The sequence below is a fragment of the Giraffa tippelskirchi genome, chromosome 10 (assembly GCF_054371585.1).
Source record: "Giraffa tippelskirchi isolate mGirTip1 chromosome 10, T2T-mGirTip1v1.2.pri, whole genome shotgun sequence".
In the NCBI taxonomy this organism is placed as follows: Eukaryota; Metazoa; Chordata; class Mammalia; order Artiodactyla; family Giraffidae; genus Giraffa; species Giraffa tippelskirchi.
In genome coordinates this window covers 11835586-11856670 of record NC_137284.1, presented here as the reverse complement: position 1 = coordinate 11856670, position 21085 = coordinate 11835586, and the positions used below count along the sequence as shown (strand labels likewise).

Below are 21085 nucleotides of genomic sequence, written 5' to 3'. Positions count from 1 at the left end.
ATTATATATATTACTATATATATATATTAGTCCCAAACTCTCAATTTGTCCCTCACCCCCTCCACCTTTCCTCTTTGGTTGCCATAAATTTGTTTTTGAAGACTATTTCTGTTTTGAAGAAATCATTCCTGATGAACCAGGATGAACTACCAGCTGGAGTGAGGGTGCACTTCACCCCAATGGAAAGCATTTCACCCTAGAATTTAAGTCCCCCCTAAAGTTCGCACACACACACACACACATGTTTTTTAACAGCATGATGCATGAACTGGTGTAATTATTGACAAAGTGCTCAGCCAAGACATTTGAGGCTCGGTGTCTAGTTTTGAGTACCCTTTGGTGTCACACTGCAGCCCTGCATATTTCCATCCCCGTTGACCTCGGCATTGGCTGTGATAAGGCTCCAGAAGCACAAACAAAACTCCCCAGCCACTCAGGCCAAATGGATGTAAGAAGGAAAAAATAGTTCTCTTCCAGGCAGCAGTCCCAAGGCAGCCCCTAGAGCAGCTGGAGGTCAGACAGCCTCTGCTCGCCTTGCTCAGGCCTGGAGGCCCACAATGTAGCCATTCATTCCACAGCTGGACAGCTCTGCACAGCACTCACACAGCTCTCCAGAGGCTGACTCATGGCTCCAACCGCCTGAGTTCCAGTCCCTGGTTTGTCACTAAATTCCCTCCGTCTACAGTGACTTTTCCTGATGGCTTGGCGCATAGAGAATCTGCCCGCAGTGCAGGAGACACCCTGAGTTGGAAGATCCCTGGGAATAGGAAATGTTAACCCACTTCTGTATTCTTGCCTGAATAATCCCATGGACAGAGGATCCCGGCAGGCTACAGTACGTGGGCTGGCAAAGAGACATACCTGAGCGACTCAGTATGTGTGCACACATTTTTGCTGAAGTATTTTGAGGAAGAGATTACCATTTCACAAAGTACAAACAACCACAATGCTACTTTGTTCCAATCTAGTATCCCGTCTGTGTCCAATCCTTTAAAAAAAAAAAATGCCTTTTCACAGTTTGTTGATTCAAATCAGAATCTAGAGAATGTACATGTATGTTGCATTTGGTTGCTGTCTTTTAAGACTTTAAATAAGTAACAGTCTCCCCTCCTTTTATGTCATTTATTTGTTTAAAATATTTGAGGAGGTGAGGTTATTTGTCTTATTGAATGTCCCAAGCATCGGGTTTAGAGCAGGGGCCCACAACCCCCTGGCTGTAGACAAGTACCGGTCCTTCAGTCCTTGGTCTATTAGGAACCAGACTGTACAGCAGGAGGTGAGCAACAGGCCAGTGAGTGAGGCTTCATCTGTATTTACAGCTGCTCCCCATCGATCTCTCATCACCCGCAGATGGGACAGTCTTGTTCCAGGAAAACAAGCTCAGGGCTCCCACTGATTTTGCATTATGGTGAGTTGTATAATTATTTCATTATATATCACAAAGTAATAGTAATAGAAATAAAATGCACAATAAATGTGATGCCCTTGAATCATCCCCAAACCATCCCCACATCTCTTCCTCCTCCTGCTGCCACTCGTGTTCCCCCACCCCAGCCCCAACCAGTCCTTGGAAAAATTGTCTTCCAGGAAACCAGACCCTGTTGCCAAAAAGGGTAGGGACTGCTGGTTTAGAGGACTGCCTCTCTGTTCCTCTATCTGTGTATTTACCCCCAAACTGGTAGTTAGATCTAGTCATGAGTTGAAAATTTTTCATTGAAATATTTCGTACATAGCTCCATAAACATATGGCTCCATAAACATGTGGCACCACTTCAAGAGGCTCATGATTTCTAGTGATCCACACTGATAGATGCTGAGATGCTGTGGGTCCTGATGTTGTCAAACTCATACATCCATTTATAAACTCCCCCTTTGACTTTTCATCCTATAGTTTTAGCGTCCATTGATGACCTTTGCCTAGACCTATTGTTTCATGAGGATGTTGCAAAACAATGATTTCCTGTTTCTATCACTCCTTCTGAATTTAATTCCTAGAATTCTTCAATTAAAAAGAGTATTCCTTCAACTATGTGTAGTTACATGAAATATGCTTCACAGCAACAAAAGTAGCATAAATATTGATGATTATTTCCCTTCCTCAGTGGTCAAAATAATGAGTTGGTACCACTGTGATCTGTCACAGTGACAAATTAGATGTTGTCTATTACCATTTGGAACTACTGGAGTTTTATATATTTAATTTGTTTAAATCGATCTGATGTGATGCTAAAATTGTCCCACCTTTGATCTTTTCATATGGATTTGTAAACTTTGTTTGGCCCCTTCGGGTCTTTGAAGGCCCTCAACTTTCTGGTCCTTCAAGATTCCCAGGCTTATCTTGTGCATTTCTTGGTCCAGCCCTGAAGTCAACCATTTCTTCAAAAATTTCTTCATGTTCTAGTGAGAAATGGTAATTAGAAGCCACAAGCTATGCCCCAGGATAGTCACTGTTAGCACGTTGCCATTGCTTCGAGGCTTTTTAGTGGTCAGCCCAAAGAAGTACAGATTTTCTGTAAAGAAAAAAAAAAGAAAAGAATTACTGGGTACAAACTTTTTTTTCCAAGTTTAAAGACTGTAGGCTTTCATTTACACTTTTTTGTTTTATATTTAAACATCTTTTCCCTATCCACTGAAAGTCTTGCTTCAGAACAACATTAACATTAATTACTTGCTTTAACCTGTAACATAAACATGATACTTCCAAAATAACAGTAGAACTATCACCAGCCATAAGGTATTGGATATAGGCTCATATTTATTTGGATTTTTGGATTTGTTTTGGAGGGAGGGTGCTTTTCTTTGTTTCTCTTTGCCCTTAGAACATACTCTACTCTGAACACAGAGTCAAAATTCTGAAATTAAAATCCACTTAAATAATGTTTTGTTCTGTGCAACTGTGTCACCAGCTTGATACAATTAGATTCATTTGTCTTAGTTTGTTCTCAATTTTGACAGATATATTTATCTATTTTTGGTACTGTATGGTTGTAAAGTCAAACTATAAAACAAGAAAAAATCTCACTTCTGTCTCTGCCCCTCCTCCATAAATTAAGATTTTTATTGGTTTTGGTTTAGTCTTCCAGTCTTTCTTGTTGAAAATAGACATACATATGTATGTAAAAGCAACAAACTATAGGTACTTTTCTGGTCCCTCTGTTTTAAAAACTAAACAGTGTACCCTGAAGATCTCACCCATCCCACACCTCTCTCCATCCACATTATAACCAGGTGTTGGGATGCCCTGTGCCTTAATCCACACACCCCAGTGAATGGTCGCTTCAGGTATGTTTCTGATCTTTTGCTTTTACGAATAATGTTGCAGTTAGTAGCTTGTACATCTGGATTTTTGTATTCTTGCCAGTGAATCTTTGTAATAGTTTCCTAGTATCAAAATTGCTGAGGTAAATGGTATTTGTGTGTGTCATTTGCTAGGTGCTGTCAAATTCCTTCTTTAGTGATTGAACCATGAAAACTGAATTTTAACAATTTGTGAAAAATGAGGGTTAGGACAAATCACCCCAACTATCACTGACCTGGTGACTAACATCCTCCTGTTGTTTTATGAAAGGGACAGGCCTGGATAGATAAGAGGCAGGAATACCCAGGACCAGGGAGTCCTGGAAGGAGCCATAAAGCTCCAGGTCTTTATTTTGGCTGGAATAACAGTTTAACAGGTAGCCCTGTTTATCTTAGGCTGAGCTGGAGTTTTGATTGGTCTTTTTCGTTTTCATTGATGGATAAGACACTTCAAAATTAGTTCATTGTATATTTGGTTTGGTAGACAAAGTGTTTCAAGGCATGACCCCACTATTGGGGAATTACATCAGCTGCTCAGCAAATAGACATTAATAAACTTGTTGGTTTATATGACCCTTGTAATTTTTTTTTTTTACAAATGGAAGGAAAATTAACATGGTTAATATGCATTGAGCCTCTTATTCAATCGATCAACATGAATTGAATCCCCTCTCTCCCGTTTCTACACCCACATCTTTGTTGTTATTGTTGTTTAGTCGTAAGTCATGTCTGACTCTTTGAGACTCCATGGACTGTAGCTGCCAGGCTCCTCTCTCCATAGGAATTCCCAGGCAAGATTACTGGGGTGGGTTGCTATTTCTTCCTCCAGGGGATCTTCCTGACCCAGGGATTGAACCCATGTCTCCTGCATTGTCAGGTGGATCCTTCACCACTGAACCACCAGCGAAACAATTCCCACTCTAGGCTAGACATAAAACCCCACACATTCTGCAGGCTGAATCAAGCACACAGTTGTTGGAGGTTTAGCTTTCACTATGTTTTTTGAAAAAAGAAAATTAGTTGCTAACATTTAAAACCAGAGATTTTACGTAAATATCGAGATTCTGATTTCTCCTGAAAACTGGGCCAATCAGCCCAGTTTCCAGCATGGCAGCCTCTGGTTGGAGCTGAGAAGCTGCCCCCAGTGGTAGGGCATGTGCTGCCCAGTGTCCAGGATATCTACCCAGCCCTTCCATTCATTTCTCCTGCCTCCTGGGCCAGGAGTTTGTGAGAACTGCCCTCCACTGCTAATTCCCTGAAGATAAGGACCACCTATATCTTGCGTGACTTCGACTTTCCGGTGTCCCACCCAGACTCCAGCACACAGGGTTCTCTTTATATGTTTGTTGGCTGATATAAAGTATCTTGTGGATGCATGCATCACATTTCTTCCAATACTGAAACTCTGTAACTGTAATACTGCTCTAGTCTAGACCTTTGACACAGACTGGCATCAAAGGTGCCTCTGATCTATGCCATCTGTCCCAATACCTGAAGTCACTCATATGTCACTGGGTTGCCCTTAAAGTCTTCAGTTTGCCATTTGAACTCTTTTTCTTCTACAGTCTCCTCCCCAGCTAGGAGAGCCACGCACATTTCGTGAAGTTGCTTGGAAGGCCAGGCACATCCTGTGACCACACGAGGTCATGAATGTCTAGAATGGCCCCCAGCATTTACTTTTACCATGTTAATAGCAGTGTTGTTTCTCCAAGTTGGAATGAGTCTCCCCACCCTTAGATAGTCTGTGCACTTCAGTTTGGCTTTTTGGCCAAGCCCCAAGGAAGAGATTACAGTCAGATTCTCTGTATTCTGAGAATTTTCTAAATCCACTCCCCAAACACACTGATGGAGGTAAACATTTAATCAAGAGGTATGTATTTCTTATTAGATCTTACCAGATCTTACCAGATCAGTGGCCTCAAAGGGACAATTGGGGCAAATAAGAGCATATATAACTGGGAGCTCTTGTCACCACGGAAAGCTCAAAACCCTCTGTTTTGTGAGTGCTTGAACCCAGGAGAAAAGCATGAAGTGGCTTGGGCTTCTTGGTCTGGTGTGGCCCTCTCAGAGTGCGTAGTCATATAAGTACAGGGACTGTAAGTGGCATCTGTCTTTCTGGGATTTTTCTTGTTGTCCTTTCTTCTTCCATCTGTGAGGGTTAGAAGAGAAAGTAATCATTCCCTGGCAGCCTTAAACTTCAACTTTCACTTATTGATAAGTACCTTGCCATGGGCACCTTGGGGCCCAAAGTTTTGGAATAGACTTGCAGGGTTGCACATCTCTAGGGGTGCCAATCACATCATGACCTAAATGAAAATGACACTCCTTGGAACTGTGCACAACTTGTGCAGCCATTGGTGTGGTCCTGTTGCATTTCTCCTGCATTTGCTTCTAGGTCTTCTCTCAGCTCTCTTTCCTCTTCTGTGTGTATGGGTCTGTGTCTTCATCACTGTATCTCTCTCTTTTATCTCTCCATCTCTTTGGCTATCTCGGTGCATGCAAAAGTCTCCCAGTTTTGTTTTTTTTTTCAGTTTGGACTCTCTCTTGCTTCTCTAGCCTCTTAATTTCCCCAGTTTATTCCCTGTCTCCTGGCATCCTCTCTCACCCTCTCTTCTGCTTGAGCCCAGAAGAAAGATCAGTAGTACTATTTCTCTGTTCTTTTAGCTCTAACAAGCAGTGTGACCTCAGCCAAGTCTCCAACTCCCTGCACTTCAAATTCCTCCCCTGTTTAAAGAAGATGATAATCCCCTTCTACCTCCTACCCAGAGCTTCATTGAGAAAGTTACAGTGGGATGACCACAGCAATGGTAATGACTGTCATTGCTGAGACTTCCTATATATCAGGTGCATTATATCCATCATCTCCCTTAATACCCAAGGCATTCTATATGAGGGATACTGATTATTACATTCCACCTTTTTACCGACAGGAAAGTGGAGACTCCAAATGGTCCTATGGCTTATCCAAGATTACACAACAGAACCAGTATTCATACCTAGGTCTTTGCCATGGTCTTTGCACAGCATGCTAATAATACAATGACCCTCATTAAAATGCTTAAAAAAATACACAGTGCCATTATAATGCCAGCTATGGCAATCCTACTATAACACATATGGCTGATTGCTGCCCTTTCATTGTTTCCTTTTCCCCATGCTTGTGGAAAGAATCCCTCTTACAAAGATGAAGACCATGAAAGAAACCCTCAGGGAAACAAGCTTGGTGAAAAGCTTCCTGGAGGAAGAAGCTTACAGCTTGTCCAAGAATTCTGCTCATGACCCAAGTGCAACTTTTCATCCCCTGAGAAACTACAAGGATGTGAGTGTGTTGGGAGGATGGTGCTCCACAGCGCCCCCCTGATGCTCTGGTCTAGCACTGGGGTTCATTTGGAGGTGCCAGGTGGGATGTTGTGGCTGGGGCTCCTGCAGGAGGCAGAAACACGGGGGAACAGGGACCCCATGCCCTGAGGAGAAGGCAGTCTCATCCTCAGCTCTTGGTCTGAGGTGACTGGGCCCAGCAATGACCAGGGGGCAGATGAACATCCATTTCTGTGCCAAAGGTGTATCATTAGTTTGAGGGAGATTGTTCTTTCTGAACTAAGTGAGTCACTCAGTTATAGATGAAGGGTGAGCCATCTCTCATCAAAAGATAAAGACAGCTGCAAATCAAGTGTGAAATCCCAGACAGAGCAAGTTCAGTCTCAGCAGATCCAAGAGTGATACTGGTAAAAAGTTACTGAGTCCATATAGTCCTTTACTAACTATAAAGGTCTAGTCTCTTCTTCAAGAATGCACAGGGCATCCTGAGAGATGGAGAGAGGGTAAATACATGTCTAAATAAAGGGCCACTTGAGTGCTTTTGATCAGACATGGTCTGAGATTAGAGTCAGTGGCCTAGGGTGACCTAGGAGAAGGAGGAGCTCATACTGGACATAGAGGGGAGACTGGAGAACTTCTAAAATGAAGACACCAGTCTGGGTAGAGACTATGAGACTGGGCACTTGGAATATTATATCAAGAGACCTGGGAAACCCAGCAGGAGGCAGTACTCGAGGAATCGCGGGTGGAAAGGGGGTGGACAGGCAGCCAGGTCTGCCCTAACCATCCCTCCCTGGCCCCTGTAGTTCATCTACATCGGCACCATCGCCATTGGGACGCCCCCTCAGGAGTTCACGGTCCTGTTTGACACCACCTCCTCTGACCTGTGGGTGCCCTCCACCTACTGCCACAGTCCGAGCTGCTGTGAGTACCCCCTCCCCACCCCTCGCATCTTGTGCTTGCCCTCCCACCCTGCTCTCCGTCTTTGACACCTGAAGGGCAATCATCTGTTGTGTCTGCAGTGACACACAATCTCTTCAACCCTCTCAAGTCCACCACCCTCAAGCTCTTGGACAACCCTGTTGACCTCATCTATGTCTCTGGGAGCATAAAAGGAGTCCCTGGCCAAGACATCATTCAGGTAATGTGGAAACCAGAAGCTTCTGGCCCTGGGAGCAACTGCTGCTTACAAAAGAGATGCAGGACCAGCTGGGAGGGTCTGTCCTTCCCAAAGTCCCCTAATGGCTGTACATCTGCCTGGAAGGACTCTGTTCTTGGGGAGACAATGCCCCTGCTGACACACAGATTCCCCATGGCTAACCCAGAGAGTGGCTTGGGGTGTGGATTTGTAGCTTCTTTGCCTATGAGGAGCCCAAGGTTCATTTTGGTGTGAGGAGAGAGATGGGAGAAAAGCACTTTTATATTCTCAGACTGTGCTAGGCATTTTCATGGTAATAACTGGTTTAAAGTAAAAGTGTTAGTGAAGGTCCCATACTCTGGTCACCTACTGTGAAGAGCCAACTTATTGGAAAATCCTTGATGCTGGGAAAGATTGAGGGCAAGAGGAGAAGGGGGTGACAGAGGATGAGATGGTTGGATGGCATCTCTGACTCAATGGACATGAGTTTGAGCAAACTCTGTGCAAAGGTGAAGGACATGGAAGCCTTGTGTGCTGCAGTTCCTGGGGTTGCAAAGAGTCAGACACGACTTAGCCACTGAACGATAAGAAACTTGTTCAATCCTGCAACAACTCTACACAGCAAGTACTATGATTAACTCATGATATAGAAGAGGGAGCTGAGGTGCAGAGAACAAAGGCCTTGCCAAGGTCACACATGTGCTAATCAGGTGAGCTGGTCTGGCTAGTCAGGACTCAAGCAGGTGTGGGGTGTTTGGGGAGAGGATAAAACTGCTTGGGACCCAGGGGTCAGCCCAAGGCTTCAGGTATCCCGGCAGGGAAAGCAGGAGGCCACAGATGTGGGAGGGGTCTGATAAATGGGTTCTCACTCTTCAGGGTCTTTGAGAGTCTAAGAAAAACTATGGAGTGCCATCCCCCAAATGTCTGAGTATTCCACACTCCCTGACACCCCAAGACACGTGTGCACATATATCCCAAAAAGTTAGTTTCCCAGGCATAATTTTCATGAGAACCCTACCAGCGACATTGTATAATGGGCTTTTGTCTTCTGGGCAGATGCAGAATCCACAATGCACTGCAATGAATTCAGTCCGTTTCTGTCCTCAGATCATAGTAATGTTGAAGAGAAGACTACGCTGCTTTCTACTCATTTTGTCCACAAGGGGGAACCATTCAGTCCTGTCCTGAGTCTAGGTTGCCCCTCCTGTACAGAAGGCATGAGGCCAATCTGACTCACTCAGATGGTGTTTGCAGGAGAAGCAGGTGTTGTTAAAATCCACAGCCCCTCACAAAAGGAACCCAAATTCCTCTCCCAGCTTGGTCTAACTGTTTGAGGCCAAGGCAGGGCACAGCCAGGCCTCAGGTCCTTTATGTGGGAACACTCTCCTCTCCTGGGTGTCCTTGTGACTCAGCTGGTAAAGAATCCGCCTGCAGTGTAGGAGACCTGGGTTCCATACCTGGGTTGGGAAGATCCTCTAGAAAAGGGAAAGGCTACCCACTCTAGTATTCTGGCCTGGAGAATTCCATGGACCGTATAGTCCATGGGGGTCACAAAGAGTCAGACACGACTGAGCATCAAAGTTACTCTCCTCTCCTACAGATTGGGAACCGTCTCCACTTCAACCAGACCTTTGCCCTGAGCCAGAAGCAATCCAAACATTTTTTTCAATATACACCTTTTGATGGCATCCTGGGCCTGGGCTTCCCCAGCCTCGCCATCCAAGGAACCACCCTGCTCTTTGACAACCTGAAGAACCTCGGACTTATTCCTCACCCGCTCTTTGCCTTCTACATGAGCAGGTAAGTCTGAGATGACAAGAACCTTCTCCAAATCAGCTGAAAGATGTTTTTACTTGCATGAAAAATTATAGAGCACTTGAGGGCAGTGGCTTGGCCCAGGGAGTAGGAGGAAGGGGGAGAGCAATGGAAGGTATCAGGGTACGAGTTGGAGGAAGGGCATCTGGATTTGCTGTGGATTTGATATGGAAAGATGGAGAGGAATGGTGGGAATGTTTCCTTTCTCACTAACATTGCACCAGGAGCCCAGGACCAGCTACACAGTTGGCTGGAGCCAGTTGAAAATGCAAATGCATGACTCCTTGTTCAACAAGTGTCAGGAATTTCAAGAGTGGGTAACAGAGATTGGGGCCTGCTGAATGTGGGGCTTCGTGGTCGGCACAGGTCATAGGCCAGTGATGCCAACCCTGGGTGACCCTGAACCCATGCCCTTAGTGCCCTTGGGCCTGGAAGTTTTGAAAAATGAAAGGCGAGGCAAGGGGGACCCAGACTCCTCTAGCACGGGGTCCTCTGAGGGGATCTCTGAGCACTCAGGGGAGGGGACCAGGCCCTCTTCAGAAGGTTGGGTGGTCAGAGCCAGGCCAGGCTTCAAACTTCTGTGGCACTGATTAGATGGTGACAGGCCTGGGTCAGGTACTCAACCCCTCAGCTCCTCAATGTCCACATCTGTAAAATGGGGACCGTAGTGGTGTCTCTGCTGGGTGGAGAAGCACAGCCCTCAGACAGTGCTGGCGTTACTCTCCTCCCACGAGCCCCTCTCTCTCTTCTCTTGACAGCCGGAGGGAGAATGGCAGTGTGGGGATATTTGGTGGGGTGGACCACTCCTACCACATGGGAAAGCTCAACTGGGTACCAGTGTCCCGAACCCACTACTGGCAGATATCCATGGAGCGGTAAGCCTCACCCTCCGAGGGCCACTCTAGCAGTGCTCCCGCACGGGTGCAGTGGCACATGTAGACACACGCACATTTAACACAGACACAGTCTCACACACAGACATATCCACAAACAAAGACACACATATAAACACACACAAGACACGTATAAACACCCTCATAGGCACACATATCAACATGCACAGGCACGCAGATATACACACTCGTGGCCAGACACAAGCACAGAGACATACAGCTGCTGCTGCTGCTGCTGCTGCTAAGTCGCTTCAGTCATGTCCGACTCTGTGCGACCCCATAGACGGCAGCCCACCAGGCTCCCCCGTCCCTGGGATTCTCCAGGCAAGAACACTGGAGTGGGTTGCCATTTCCTTCTCCAATGCATGAAAGTGAAAGTGAAGTCGCTCAGTTGTGTCTGACTCCTAGCGACCCCACGGACTGCAGCCTACCAGGCTTCTCCATCCATGGGATTTTCCAGGCAAGAGTACTGGAGTGGGGTGCCATTGCCTTCTCCCGAGACATACAGACATACACACAAAAAGACATACACACACACCCAAGGGACCATAATCACCCTGACCTCCTGACCAGCCCTCTGTCCAGGGTCCTGAAAGGGTCCAGAGAGGTCTGTGCAGCTCGGGAAAGGCTGTACCCACCACACTGTGAGGTGGGCAGCAGGGTTAGAGGACCTGACCGTGTGGTGAAAAGAGGATCAGGGAGAATTTCACCAGCCTGAACAGGGTTGTGTTCAGATAACCAACTGTCCGGGGCTTCCCGGGATCGAGAAGGTTCTTAGTACACAGAACCGCCAGTTTAAAAGCAAGGAAAGTCCTAGACAAACAAGGAAAACTCTATCCATAGAGAGAAGCTACCTAGTAGTGGGGAGATGTTGTCTGCAGTCCTGAGACCTGAGAGCACCTCTTACAAAGAGACACTCCCTATATTCGAAGGTACTTACTTGCTTTCTGGGGCACACAGTGGGGCAGGGGTTGTTTCAGAGAGAATCAGGGAGCTGGGATCCAGGAGTGGCCTGAGAACAAAGGGCAGTGATTGATGGCATTCTGTGTCATCCCTCAGACAAAAGCTTTCCGGTCCTTTGGAGACCTCTGGGTTAGCTTGAGCATCCCCTGGCTGGGGCCCTCAATGTCTGAGCCAGATGAGGGGCTGGTGCTGGGAGACCACCTCTCTCCGGGCAGCTTGTGCCTCCCCCACCATCACTCCAAGAATCTGGGGTCCCAGGGAACTTCCATCTTCACTGTGTGGGTTCACCCATCATTGATTGGTCAGACCAGATATAGGTCTCTGGGTGTTCTTCATGCATTCACTCAACAAACATACAGTTGCATCCTTGTAGGCTGGGCACTTGGGGGAGGCACTGAGGATAAAGTTGCCCTCACATCTAGTGAGGCAGACACACATGAAGCGAGTCACACACACAGTGAATTACCACCTTGCTACATGCTAGACACGAGGAAGTGTCTAAGACTGAGCAAGACAGGAGCCTGACCTAGTCTAGGGTGAAGACTTTCCTGCCAAAGTGACAATTAAGCAGAAATCTGGAAGATGTGGAGAAATTAGCTAGACAAAGGGGTTGGGGGTCTTCTAGGAAGGCAACCAAAAGGTGCCAAGACCCTGAGGCCTGAAAAAGACTGGTGCATTCAAGAACTGAAAGGAAGTCAAAATAGGGGACATGACCAGAGCAAAGAAAAACAGCCAAGGGCAAGAGCTGAAGGGCTGTTCAGGAGACGGTCAGGGAGGGGGCAGTCGTGGGGGAGACTCCAGAGTGACTGTGGTGCTACTTTGTCCCACTCTCTCTCAGCATCTCCATGAACGGCAAGGTGATTGCTTGTAAACGCAGCTGCCAGGCTATTATGGATACTGGGAGTGCATTCCTGCTTGGCCCAAGTAGACGCATCACCAAAATCCAGAGGCTCATCCACGTCAGGCCCTTAGGAAGTCTGCAGGTGAGGGGTCATGCCACAGGGTCGCTTCCAGGCTCCCCAAACAACAAGGATCAGCTGAGCTGACCTCTCTCCCTCTTTCTCTAACAGTACACAGTTCCATGTAACACCACCAGCACCCTGCCTCCTCTCATCTTCACTATTAAGGGCATCGACTACCCAGTGCCTGCTCAAGCCTACATTCATGAGGTGAGGGGGCCAATCCTGAGGGGTAGTTCTCAAATCTGGTACTTGCAGGAACCTTTGGGACTTGCAGGTACCCTTAGGCTGCTGCTGAGAAGAGGGCGCCCTCTGTAGGCCAAGTGAAACCATTGCAGATGCTGCTGTGCTCCTGTGCCTGGGCCAGAGCCTCCCACAAAACCAACCCCGTGAGAATAAAGGGCAGTCTGGGACATCCGTCCTCCTGAAATACAAGTGGAGACACTACTCCGTGCTCGCCTGGTGGGAGTCACAAGGAGAGGGGAACACTAAGGGCCTCAGCTTCAGTTCAACCAGAGACCTCAGATGCATGAACACGGAAAGTCAGCTCTAGCAATCCCTGAAATATACCAAGTGACAAGAAGGATGGCTGGGGGCAGTCCCAGTGTGCTGTGCCACCATAGGGGTTAACAGTTTCCCTTCCCATCTTCAAGGTGTCCAGGTTGGGATGATATATTACATGGTAACCCTAGTCCTCAGGTGCAACTTCCCCTTGCTAAGCCCCACCACCCCCTTGGTGAGTTGGGGTACCGACCCCTCTGTGGGCAGGTGGGTTGTTAAGGTAAATAAAGGGTGCACAGTGACTGCTCAGCCCCAGCACAGGGTGGAGGCTTCATGTCAGCTCCCTGTGGGAGTTGAGAGCAGGCTGATGGGCTCAAAGAAGGCTTTGAGGAAGAAAGCAAGCTTCAGTAATTCTAAACCCTCAGCCTCATGGAGGAATGAAGAAGCCTGCTTGGGTTGAGGCAAATCTATACTGGATTCTGTACAAATGGCACCCCTGGGGCCTATGCAAATGGGCAGTGGGGCAGATTAGAGGTGATGAGGGCTACAGACTCGGGGAGCATCAGGATGAATCACCCAACCCAGCCTGGAGTGGCCAGGGAGGGTGAGGGTGTGTCCAAGAAGACTTCTTACAGGGCCTGAGTGAAGTCTTAAAGACAAGGGTTGTGGGCAAAAGGGAGAAGAAAAGACATTCTGTGCAGAGAAAAGAGTGAGCAGAGGTCAGAAGGAAAGGAACAGCAGAGTCTGAGGGAACTTTGGGCCATTATTACTCGTTTTTTTTAAATTCATTGAAGTATTTTTCATTTACAATGTGTTAAATCCTGCTGTACAGCAAAGTGGTGGTTACACATATGCATGTATGTATTATTCATATTTTTTCCATTTTACTTTATCGTGGGATATTGACTATTGTTCCCTGTGCTATACAGCAGGATCTTGTTGTTTATCCATCCTCCCTATATTAGTTTGCATTTGATAATCCCAAATGCCCAACTCTCCCATCCCTCACCCTCAGGCTTCATAGAAACCATAGGTCTTGGCCTTTCTTGTTCTTGGGTGAACCCTGACTTGTGCAGCTGCTTAAACACCCACTTGATACTTATGAAAAGAGGGATATGAATCTGAGAAGCTTCCAGATCTGGATCTTGATTAGGGGAGGCTGGTAGGGGCTCAGACTGACTGGTGTGTATTTCCCTCTCCCCTAGAGTTCTGAGGGGCTCTGCTACAGCACCTTTCGGAATGGTAAAGAGCATGAGATCGAGGCGGAGACCTGGGTCCTGGGTAACATCTTTCTGAGGCTGTACTTCTCAGTTTACGATCTGGAAAAGTACAGGATTGGCCTGGCTCCTGCAGTGTAAATCCAGGCTGCTACAGGAATCAATCAGGCTCACACCAAACACACACTCACTCACACGTAGGACACTCTGGCCCAGGGATGCTGGTGAATTGTTCTTGGTGCTCTGCAAAGCCCTAGTCTCAGGAAAGAATAAAGGATTTTGGGATTTCCTTGATGGCTCAGTGGTAGGGAATCTGCTTGCTAATGTGGAAGACAGGGGTTCAATCCCTTATGTGGGAATTTCCCACGTGCTGTGCAGCAACTATGCCCCTGCGCCACAACCACTTTGTCCATTCTGGGATCCTGAGTCTGGGAGCCACAATCACTGTGCCCACATGGCACAGCTACTGAGGCCCGAAGGTGCTCTAACACCTGCCCTGCAACAAGAGAAGCCACCAGATTGAGAAGTCCACACACTGGAACTAGAGAGTATCTCCTACTAGGCACAATTAGAGAAAACAGAAGCCTCAACAGCGAAGAATACCCAGCACAGTCAAAAATTAACTAAGTAATAAATAAAATTATTTTTAAGGAAAGAATAAAGATTTTGTCCCAGTGGTGCTGATACGAATGGGGGCGTCTCTTTGGGTTGAGGGCTGGCAGTGCATCATACCCAGACAGGACCTAAAATCAAGTCTGAACCACAAGTGAGAAGAGCCTGACTCTAGCTGGACTTCAAGAAAGGGGAGACATATTGGAAGGACCCTGGGGATCCAGGATGCAGGAACCAGAGCAGATTCAAAGATCTCAGTGACTATTGTTGTTGTTCAGTCAGGAAGTCATGTCCCACTCTGTGGGATCCTATGAACTGCAGCATGCCGGGCTTCCCTGTCCATCACCCACTCCTGGTGTTTTCTCAAACTTATGTCCATTGAGTCAGTGATGCCATCCAACCATCTCATCCTCTGTCATCCTTTCTCCTCCTGCCTTCAGTCTTTCCCAGCATCAGGGCCTTTTCTATTGAGTCAGCTCTTCACATCAGGTGGTCAAAGCATTGGAGCTTCAGCTTCAGCATCAGTCCTTCCAATGAATATTCAGGACGGATTTCCCTTAGGATGGACTGGTTGGAACTCCTTACAGTCCAAGGGACTCTCAAAAGCCTTCTCCAACACACAGGTCAAAAGCATCAATTGTTAGGCTCTCAGCCTTCTTTATGGGCCAACTCTCACATGCATACACGACTACTGGAAAAACCATACCTTTGACTATGCACACCTTTGTCAGTAAAGTGATGTCTCTGCTTTTTAATACACTGTCTAGGTTTGTCAGAGCTATCCTTCCAAAGAGCAAGTGTCTTTTAATTTCATGGCTGCAGTCACCATCTGCAGTGATTTTGGAGCCCAAGGAAATAAAGTCTGTCACTGCCTCCATTGTTTCCCCATCTATTTGCCATGAAGTGATGGGACCAGATGCCATCATCTTTGCTTTTTGAATGTTGAGTTTTAAGTCAGATTTTTCACTTTCCTCTTTCACTTTCATTAAGAGGCTCTTTAGTTCCTCTTCACTTTCTGCCATAAGGTGGCATAATCTGCATATCGAGGTTACTGATATTTCTCCCAGCAATCTTGATTTCAGCTTGTGCTTCATCCAGTCCAGCATTTTGCATGATGCATTCTGCATATAAGTTAAATAAGCAGGGTGACAATATACAGCCTTGATGTACTCCTTTCTCAATTTTGAGCCAGTCCATTGTTCCATATCCAGGTCCAACTTTTGCTTCTTGACCTGCGTACATGTGTTTTAGGAGGCAGGTATGGTGGCCTGGTATTCCTATCTCTTTAAGAATTTCCCACAGTTTTTTGTGATCCACACAGTCAAAGGTTTTAGTGTAGTTCATGAAGCAGAAGCTTTTCTGGAATTCTGTTGCTTTTTCAATGATCTAGTGGATGTTGGCAGTTTGATCTCTGGTTCTTCTGCCTTTTCTAAATCCAGCTTGAACATCTGGAAGTTCTTGTTTCACGAACTATTGAAGCCTAGCATGGAGAATTTTGAGCATTACTTTGCTAGCGTGTGAGAGGAGTGCGATTGCGTGGTAGTCCGAACATTCTTTGGCATTGCCTTTCTTTGGGATTGGAATGAAAACTGACCTTATCCAGTCTTGTGGCCACTGCTGAGTTTTCCAAATTTGCTGGTGTATTGAGTTCAGCACTTTCACAGCAACATCTTTTAGGATTTGAAATAGCTCAGCTGGAATTCCATCACCTCCACTAGCTTTGTTTGTTGTGATGCTTCAGAAGGCCCATTTGACTTTATACTCCAGGATGTCTGGTTCTAGATGAGTGATCACACCATCACTGCCCGTCCTGGTGTCTCAGCTCTGTCTGACTTTTGACCCCATGCCCACTCCTCCTTCCTGCTTCCCTCGTGTTCCCTTCAACCTCAGGTGGGGGTGGCGGCATTGGCCGAGCAGTCAGTGTGTGCCTCTCCGCTGAGGGGTCGGTGGTAGCCGCTTGCTACCTGGACGACCTGGATGGGGCAGGGGCCCGGGAGACGGTACAGCTGCTGGAAGGGCCAGGAAGGTAGGAGGGGGCATCCCACAGAGCCGACGCTGCCTTCCAGGCTGACATGTCTCAGGCAGGGGCTGCCAGGCACCCACTGGAGCAAGTGCAGGTGAAAGCGAGATAACCTTGCCTCTTTAAAGCCCTAATGTTGCCTCCACTGTCCTCGGCTCTAAAGGATTTTTTGTTGTGTATCCTCCCCCTTCCGTAGGCCTGCTCATCTCGCACGCCATCTGTTATTGTGTCATGTGTGGGATGAATTTCTGGTCCGTGTGTCTGAGACATGTCCCAGTCTGAGACTGGGACAAAGTCATAGTTATTCTTTACCCATGCTGCTGCTACTGTTACTGCTAAGTTGCTTCAGTCGTGTCCGACTCTCTGCGACCTCATAGACGGCAGCCCACCAGGCTCCGCCGTCCCTGGGATTCTCCAGGCAAGAATACTGGAGTGGGTTGCCATTTCCTTCTCCAGTGCATGAAACGGAAAAGTGAAAGTGAAGTCACTCAGTCATGTCTGACTCCTAGCGACCCCATGGGTCTGCAGCCTACCAGGCTCCTCCACCCATGGGATTTTCCAGGCAAGAGTACTGGAGTGGGGTGCCATTGCCTTCTCCTTCTTTACCCATAGGGAAAGTCAAATGGTGAAGTCATTGACTACCCACCAAATGTATATATGGCATTTCGTTAAATTTTCTTGCTTTATGACCTGATAAAACCGCATATAGCTCAGTAAATTAGCTACTTTATATTTCCCCAGTATTTTTTATCAATTTAATAGTGACCATATTATATGCTACTGCTTTTCAACGGCAAATGAATTCTATATATTTAGGTGATCCATCAGTATCACCATGCACGCTGTTTTTCTTGTACTGTTGAAGAGCCAAAGGTCTTTCCCCAATTACAGTAAACTCAATTATCTCAGGGCCATTATCCTGTTTCTCAAAGCCTTCAGTAGGAATTTCAAATTTTCTTCATGTAAGGCAGCAAACCCATGTGTCCCAGCTTTGGCTAGATCCTGAATATATCATACCATTTCCATTGTATTATGCTGGGCTCCTAGGCTTGTCCAGTCCTGTGGCTTTAGGGGGAACTTTGTACACATCTCATGATTGTCACCTGTCTCAGTATTACCGTGTGATCCATAGTCACTTGTTTCATATCAGTCAAAGCCCAGTAACAAGCCAATAACTGTTTCCCAAAGGCAGTGGAAATTCTCCTCTGCATGCTCGTGCTCAGTCATGTCCAACTCTTTGCCATCCTTTGGACTGCAGCCTTCCAGGTTCCTCTGTGCATGGGATTTTTTGAGGCAAGAATATGGGAGTGGGTTTCCATTTTCTCGAGGGACTCTTCCTGACCCAGGAATCGAACTCACATCTCATATATCTTCTATGTTGAAGGCAGACTTCTTTACTGCTTTTTGTAGTTCAGTCACTCAGTCGTGTCCAACTCTTGGCGACCCTATGGACTGCAGCATGCCAGGCTTCCCTATCCTTTACCATCTCCCCGGTTTTCCTCAAACTCATGTCTATCGCGTCATTGATGCCACCCAACCATCTCATCCTCTGTCATCCCCTTCCCCTCCTGCCCTCAGTCTTTCCCAGGATCAGGGTCTTTTCCAATGAGTCAGCTCTTTGCATCAGGTGGCCAAAGTATTGGAGTTTCAGCTTCAACATCAGTTCTTCCAATGCACACCCAGGACTGATCTCCTTTCGAATGGACAGGTTGGATCTCCTTGCTGTCCAAGGGACTCTCAAGAGTCTTTTCCAACACCACAGTTCAAAAGCATCAATTCTTCTGTGCTCAGCTTTCTTTATAGTCCAACTCTCACATCCATACATGACCACTGGAAAACCATAGCCTTAACTAGACAGAACTTTGTTGGCGAAATAATGTCTCTGCTTTTTAATATACTCTCTAGGTTGGTCATAACTTTCCTTCCAAGGCGTAAGTGTCTTTTAATTTCATGGGTGCAATCGCCATCTGCAGTGATTTTGGAGCCCAGAAAAATAAAGTCAGCCACTGTTTGCCCTTCTATCTCTCATGAAGTGATGAGACTGGATGCCATGATTTTAGTTTTATGAACGTTGAGCTTTAAGCCAACTTTTTCACTCTCCTCTTTCACTTTCATTGAGAGGCTCTTTTGTTCTTCTTCACTTTCTGCCATAAGGGTGGTGTCATTTGCGTATCTGAGATTATTGATATTTCTCCCGGCAATCTTGATTCCAGCTTGTGCTTCATCCAGCCCAGCGTTTCTCATGATGTATTCTGCATATAAGTTAAATAAGCAGGGTGACAATATATAGCCTTGACATACTCTTTTCCCTAGTTGGAACTGGTCTGTTGTTCCATGTCCAGTTCTAATTGTTGCTTCCTGACCTTCATATTGAAGAAGGCAATGGCAACCCACTCCAGTACTCTTGCCTGGAAAATCCCATGCACAGAGGAGCCTGGTAGGCTGCAGTCCAAGGGTTCGCAAAGAGTCGAACACGACTGATCGACTTCACTTTCACTTTTCACTTTCATGCATTCGAGAAGGAAACGGCAACCCACTCCAGTGTTCTTGCCTGGAGAATCTCACAGACGGTGGAGCCTGGTGGGCTGCCGTCTATGGAGTCGCACAGAGTTGGACACGACTGAGGCGACTTAGAGGCAGCAGCAGTAGACCTTCATACAGGTTTCTCAAGAGGCAGGTCAGATGGTCTGGTATGCCTTTCTCTTTCAGAATTTTCCACAGTTTATTGTGATCCATACAGTCAAAAGCTTTGGCATAGTCAATAAAGTAGAAATAGATGTTTTTCTGGAACTGTCTTGCTTTTTTGATGATCCAACAGATATTGGAAATTTGATCTCTGGTTCCTCTGCCTTGTCTAAAACCAGCTTGAACATCTGGAAGTTCACGGTTCACGTATTGCTGAAGCTTGGTTTGGAGAATTTTGAACATTACTTTACTAGCCTGTCAGATGAGTGCAACTGTGTGGTAGATTGAGCATTCCTTGACATTGCCTTTCTTTGCGATTGGAAAGAGGAGCTACCCCGCGCATGAGGTCAGGGGTGGTGGCAAGAGGAGTTACCCTGCATCTGAGGTAAGGGGCAGCTGCTGTGCTTTGCTGGGGCAACCATGAAGAGAGACCCCACTTCCAAGGTAAGAGAAACCCAGGTAAGACGGTAGGCACTGAGAGAGGGGATCAGGGGGCAGACAGACTGAAACTACAGTCACAGACACCTAGCCATTCTGATCACATGGACCACAACCTTGTCTAACTCAATGAAACTAAGCCATGCCGTATGGGGCCACCCAAGACGGATGGGTCATGGTGGAGAGGTCTGACAGAATGTGGTCCACTGGAAAAGGGAATGGCAAATCACTTCAGTATTCTTGCCTTGAGAACCCCATGAACAGTATGAAAAGGCAAAAAGATAGGAAACTGAAAGATGAACTCCCCAGGTCAGTAGGTGCCCAATATGCTACTGGATATCAGTGGAGAAATAACTCCAGAAAGAATGAAGGGATGGAGCCAAAGCAAAAACAACACCCAGTTGTGAATGGGACAGGTGATAGAAGCAAGATTCGATGCTGTAAAGAGCAATATTGCATACAATCCTGGAATGTTAGGTCCATGAATCAAGGCAAGTTGGAGGTGGTCAAACAAGTGATGACAAGAGTGAACATCGACATTCTAGGAATCAGTGAACTAAGACGGACTGGAATGGGTGAATTTAACTCAGGTGACCATTATATCTACTGCTGTGGGCAGGAATCCCTTAGAAGAAATGGAGTAGCGATCATAGTCAACAAAAGAGTCCAAATTGCAGTACTTGGATGAAAACTCAAAAACGACAGAATGATCTCTGTTCGTTTTCAAGGAAAACCATTCACTATCACGGTCATTGAAGTCTATGCCCCGACCACTAATGCCGAAGAAGCTGAACTTGAACAGTTCTATGAAGACCTACAAGACCTTCTAGAACCAACACCCAAAAAAGATGTCCTTTTCATTATAGGGGACTGGAATGAAAAAGCAGGAAGTCAAGAAACATCTGCAGCAACAGGCAAATTTGGCCTTGGAGTACAGAATGAAGCAGGGCAAAGGCTGATAAAGTTCTGCCAAGAGAATGCACTGGTCATAGCAAACACACTCTTCCAACAGCACAAGAGAAGACTCTACACATGGACATCACCAGATGGTCGACACCGAAATCAGATTGATTATATTCTTTGCAGCAAAAGATGGAGAAGCTCTATACAGTCAGCAAAAACAAGACCGGGAGCTGACTGTGGCTCAGATCATGAACTCCTTATTGCCAAATTCAGACTGAAATTGGAGAAATTGGAGAAAAGCATTAGACCATTCAGGTATTACCTAA

At 46.5% G+C, this 21085-nt stretch overlaps 1 protein-coding gene across 1 annotated transcript; it reads left to right on the top strand.

Moving 5' to 3' along the window:
• The first annotated feature begins 6451 nt into the window (after positions 1–6451).
• On the top strand, positions 6452–14242 carry LOC145522392 (pregnancy-associated glycoprotein-like). The gene is made up of 8 exons (XM_081531138.1): positions 6452–6616; positions 7422–7539; positions 7638–7756; positions 9354–9553; positions 10327–10443; positions 12263–12407; positions 12495–12593; positions 14090–14242. The coding sequence occupies exons 1-8, from the start codon at positions 6452–6454 to the stop codon at positions 14240–14242; spliced, it is 1116 nt and encodes a 371-aa protein (XP_081387264.1).
• The last annotated feature ends 6843 nt before the right edge of the window (positions 14243–21085 follow it).

Excerpts from the sequence above, each read along its gene's own strand:
- LOC145522392 (XM_081531138.1), top strand. The coding sequence starts at position 6,452 with ATGCTTGTGGAAAGAATCCCTCTTACAAAGATGAAGACCATGAAAGAA. Across the intron at positions 10,444-12,262 it reads TGGCAGATATCCATGGAGCG|CATCTCCATGAACGGCAAGG; the intron begins GTAAGCCTCACC and ends ACTCTCTCTCAG. Across the intron at positions 12,408-12,494 it reads GGCCCTTAGGAAGTCTGCAG|TACACAGTTCCATGTAACAC; the intron begins GTGAGGGGTCAT and ends TTTCTCTAACAG.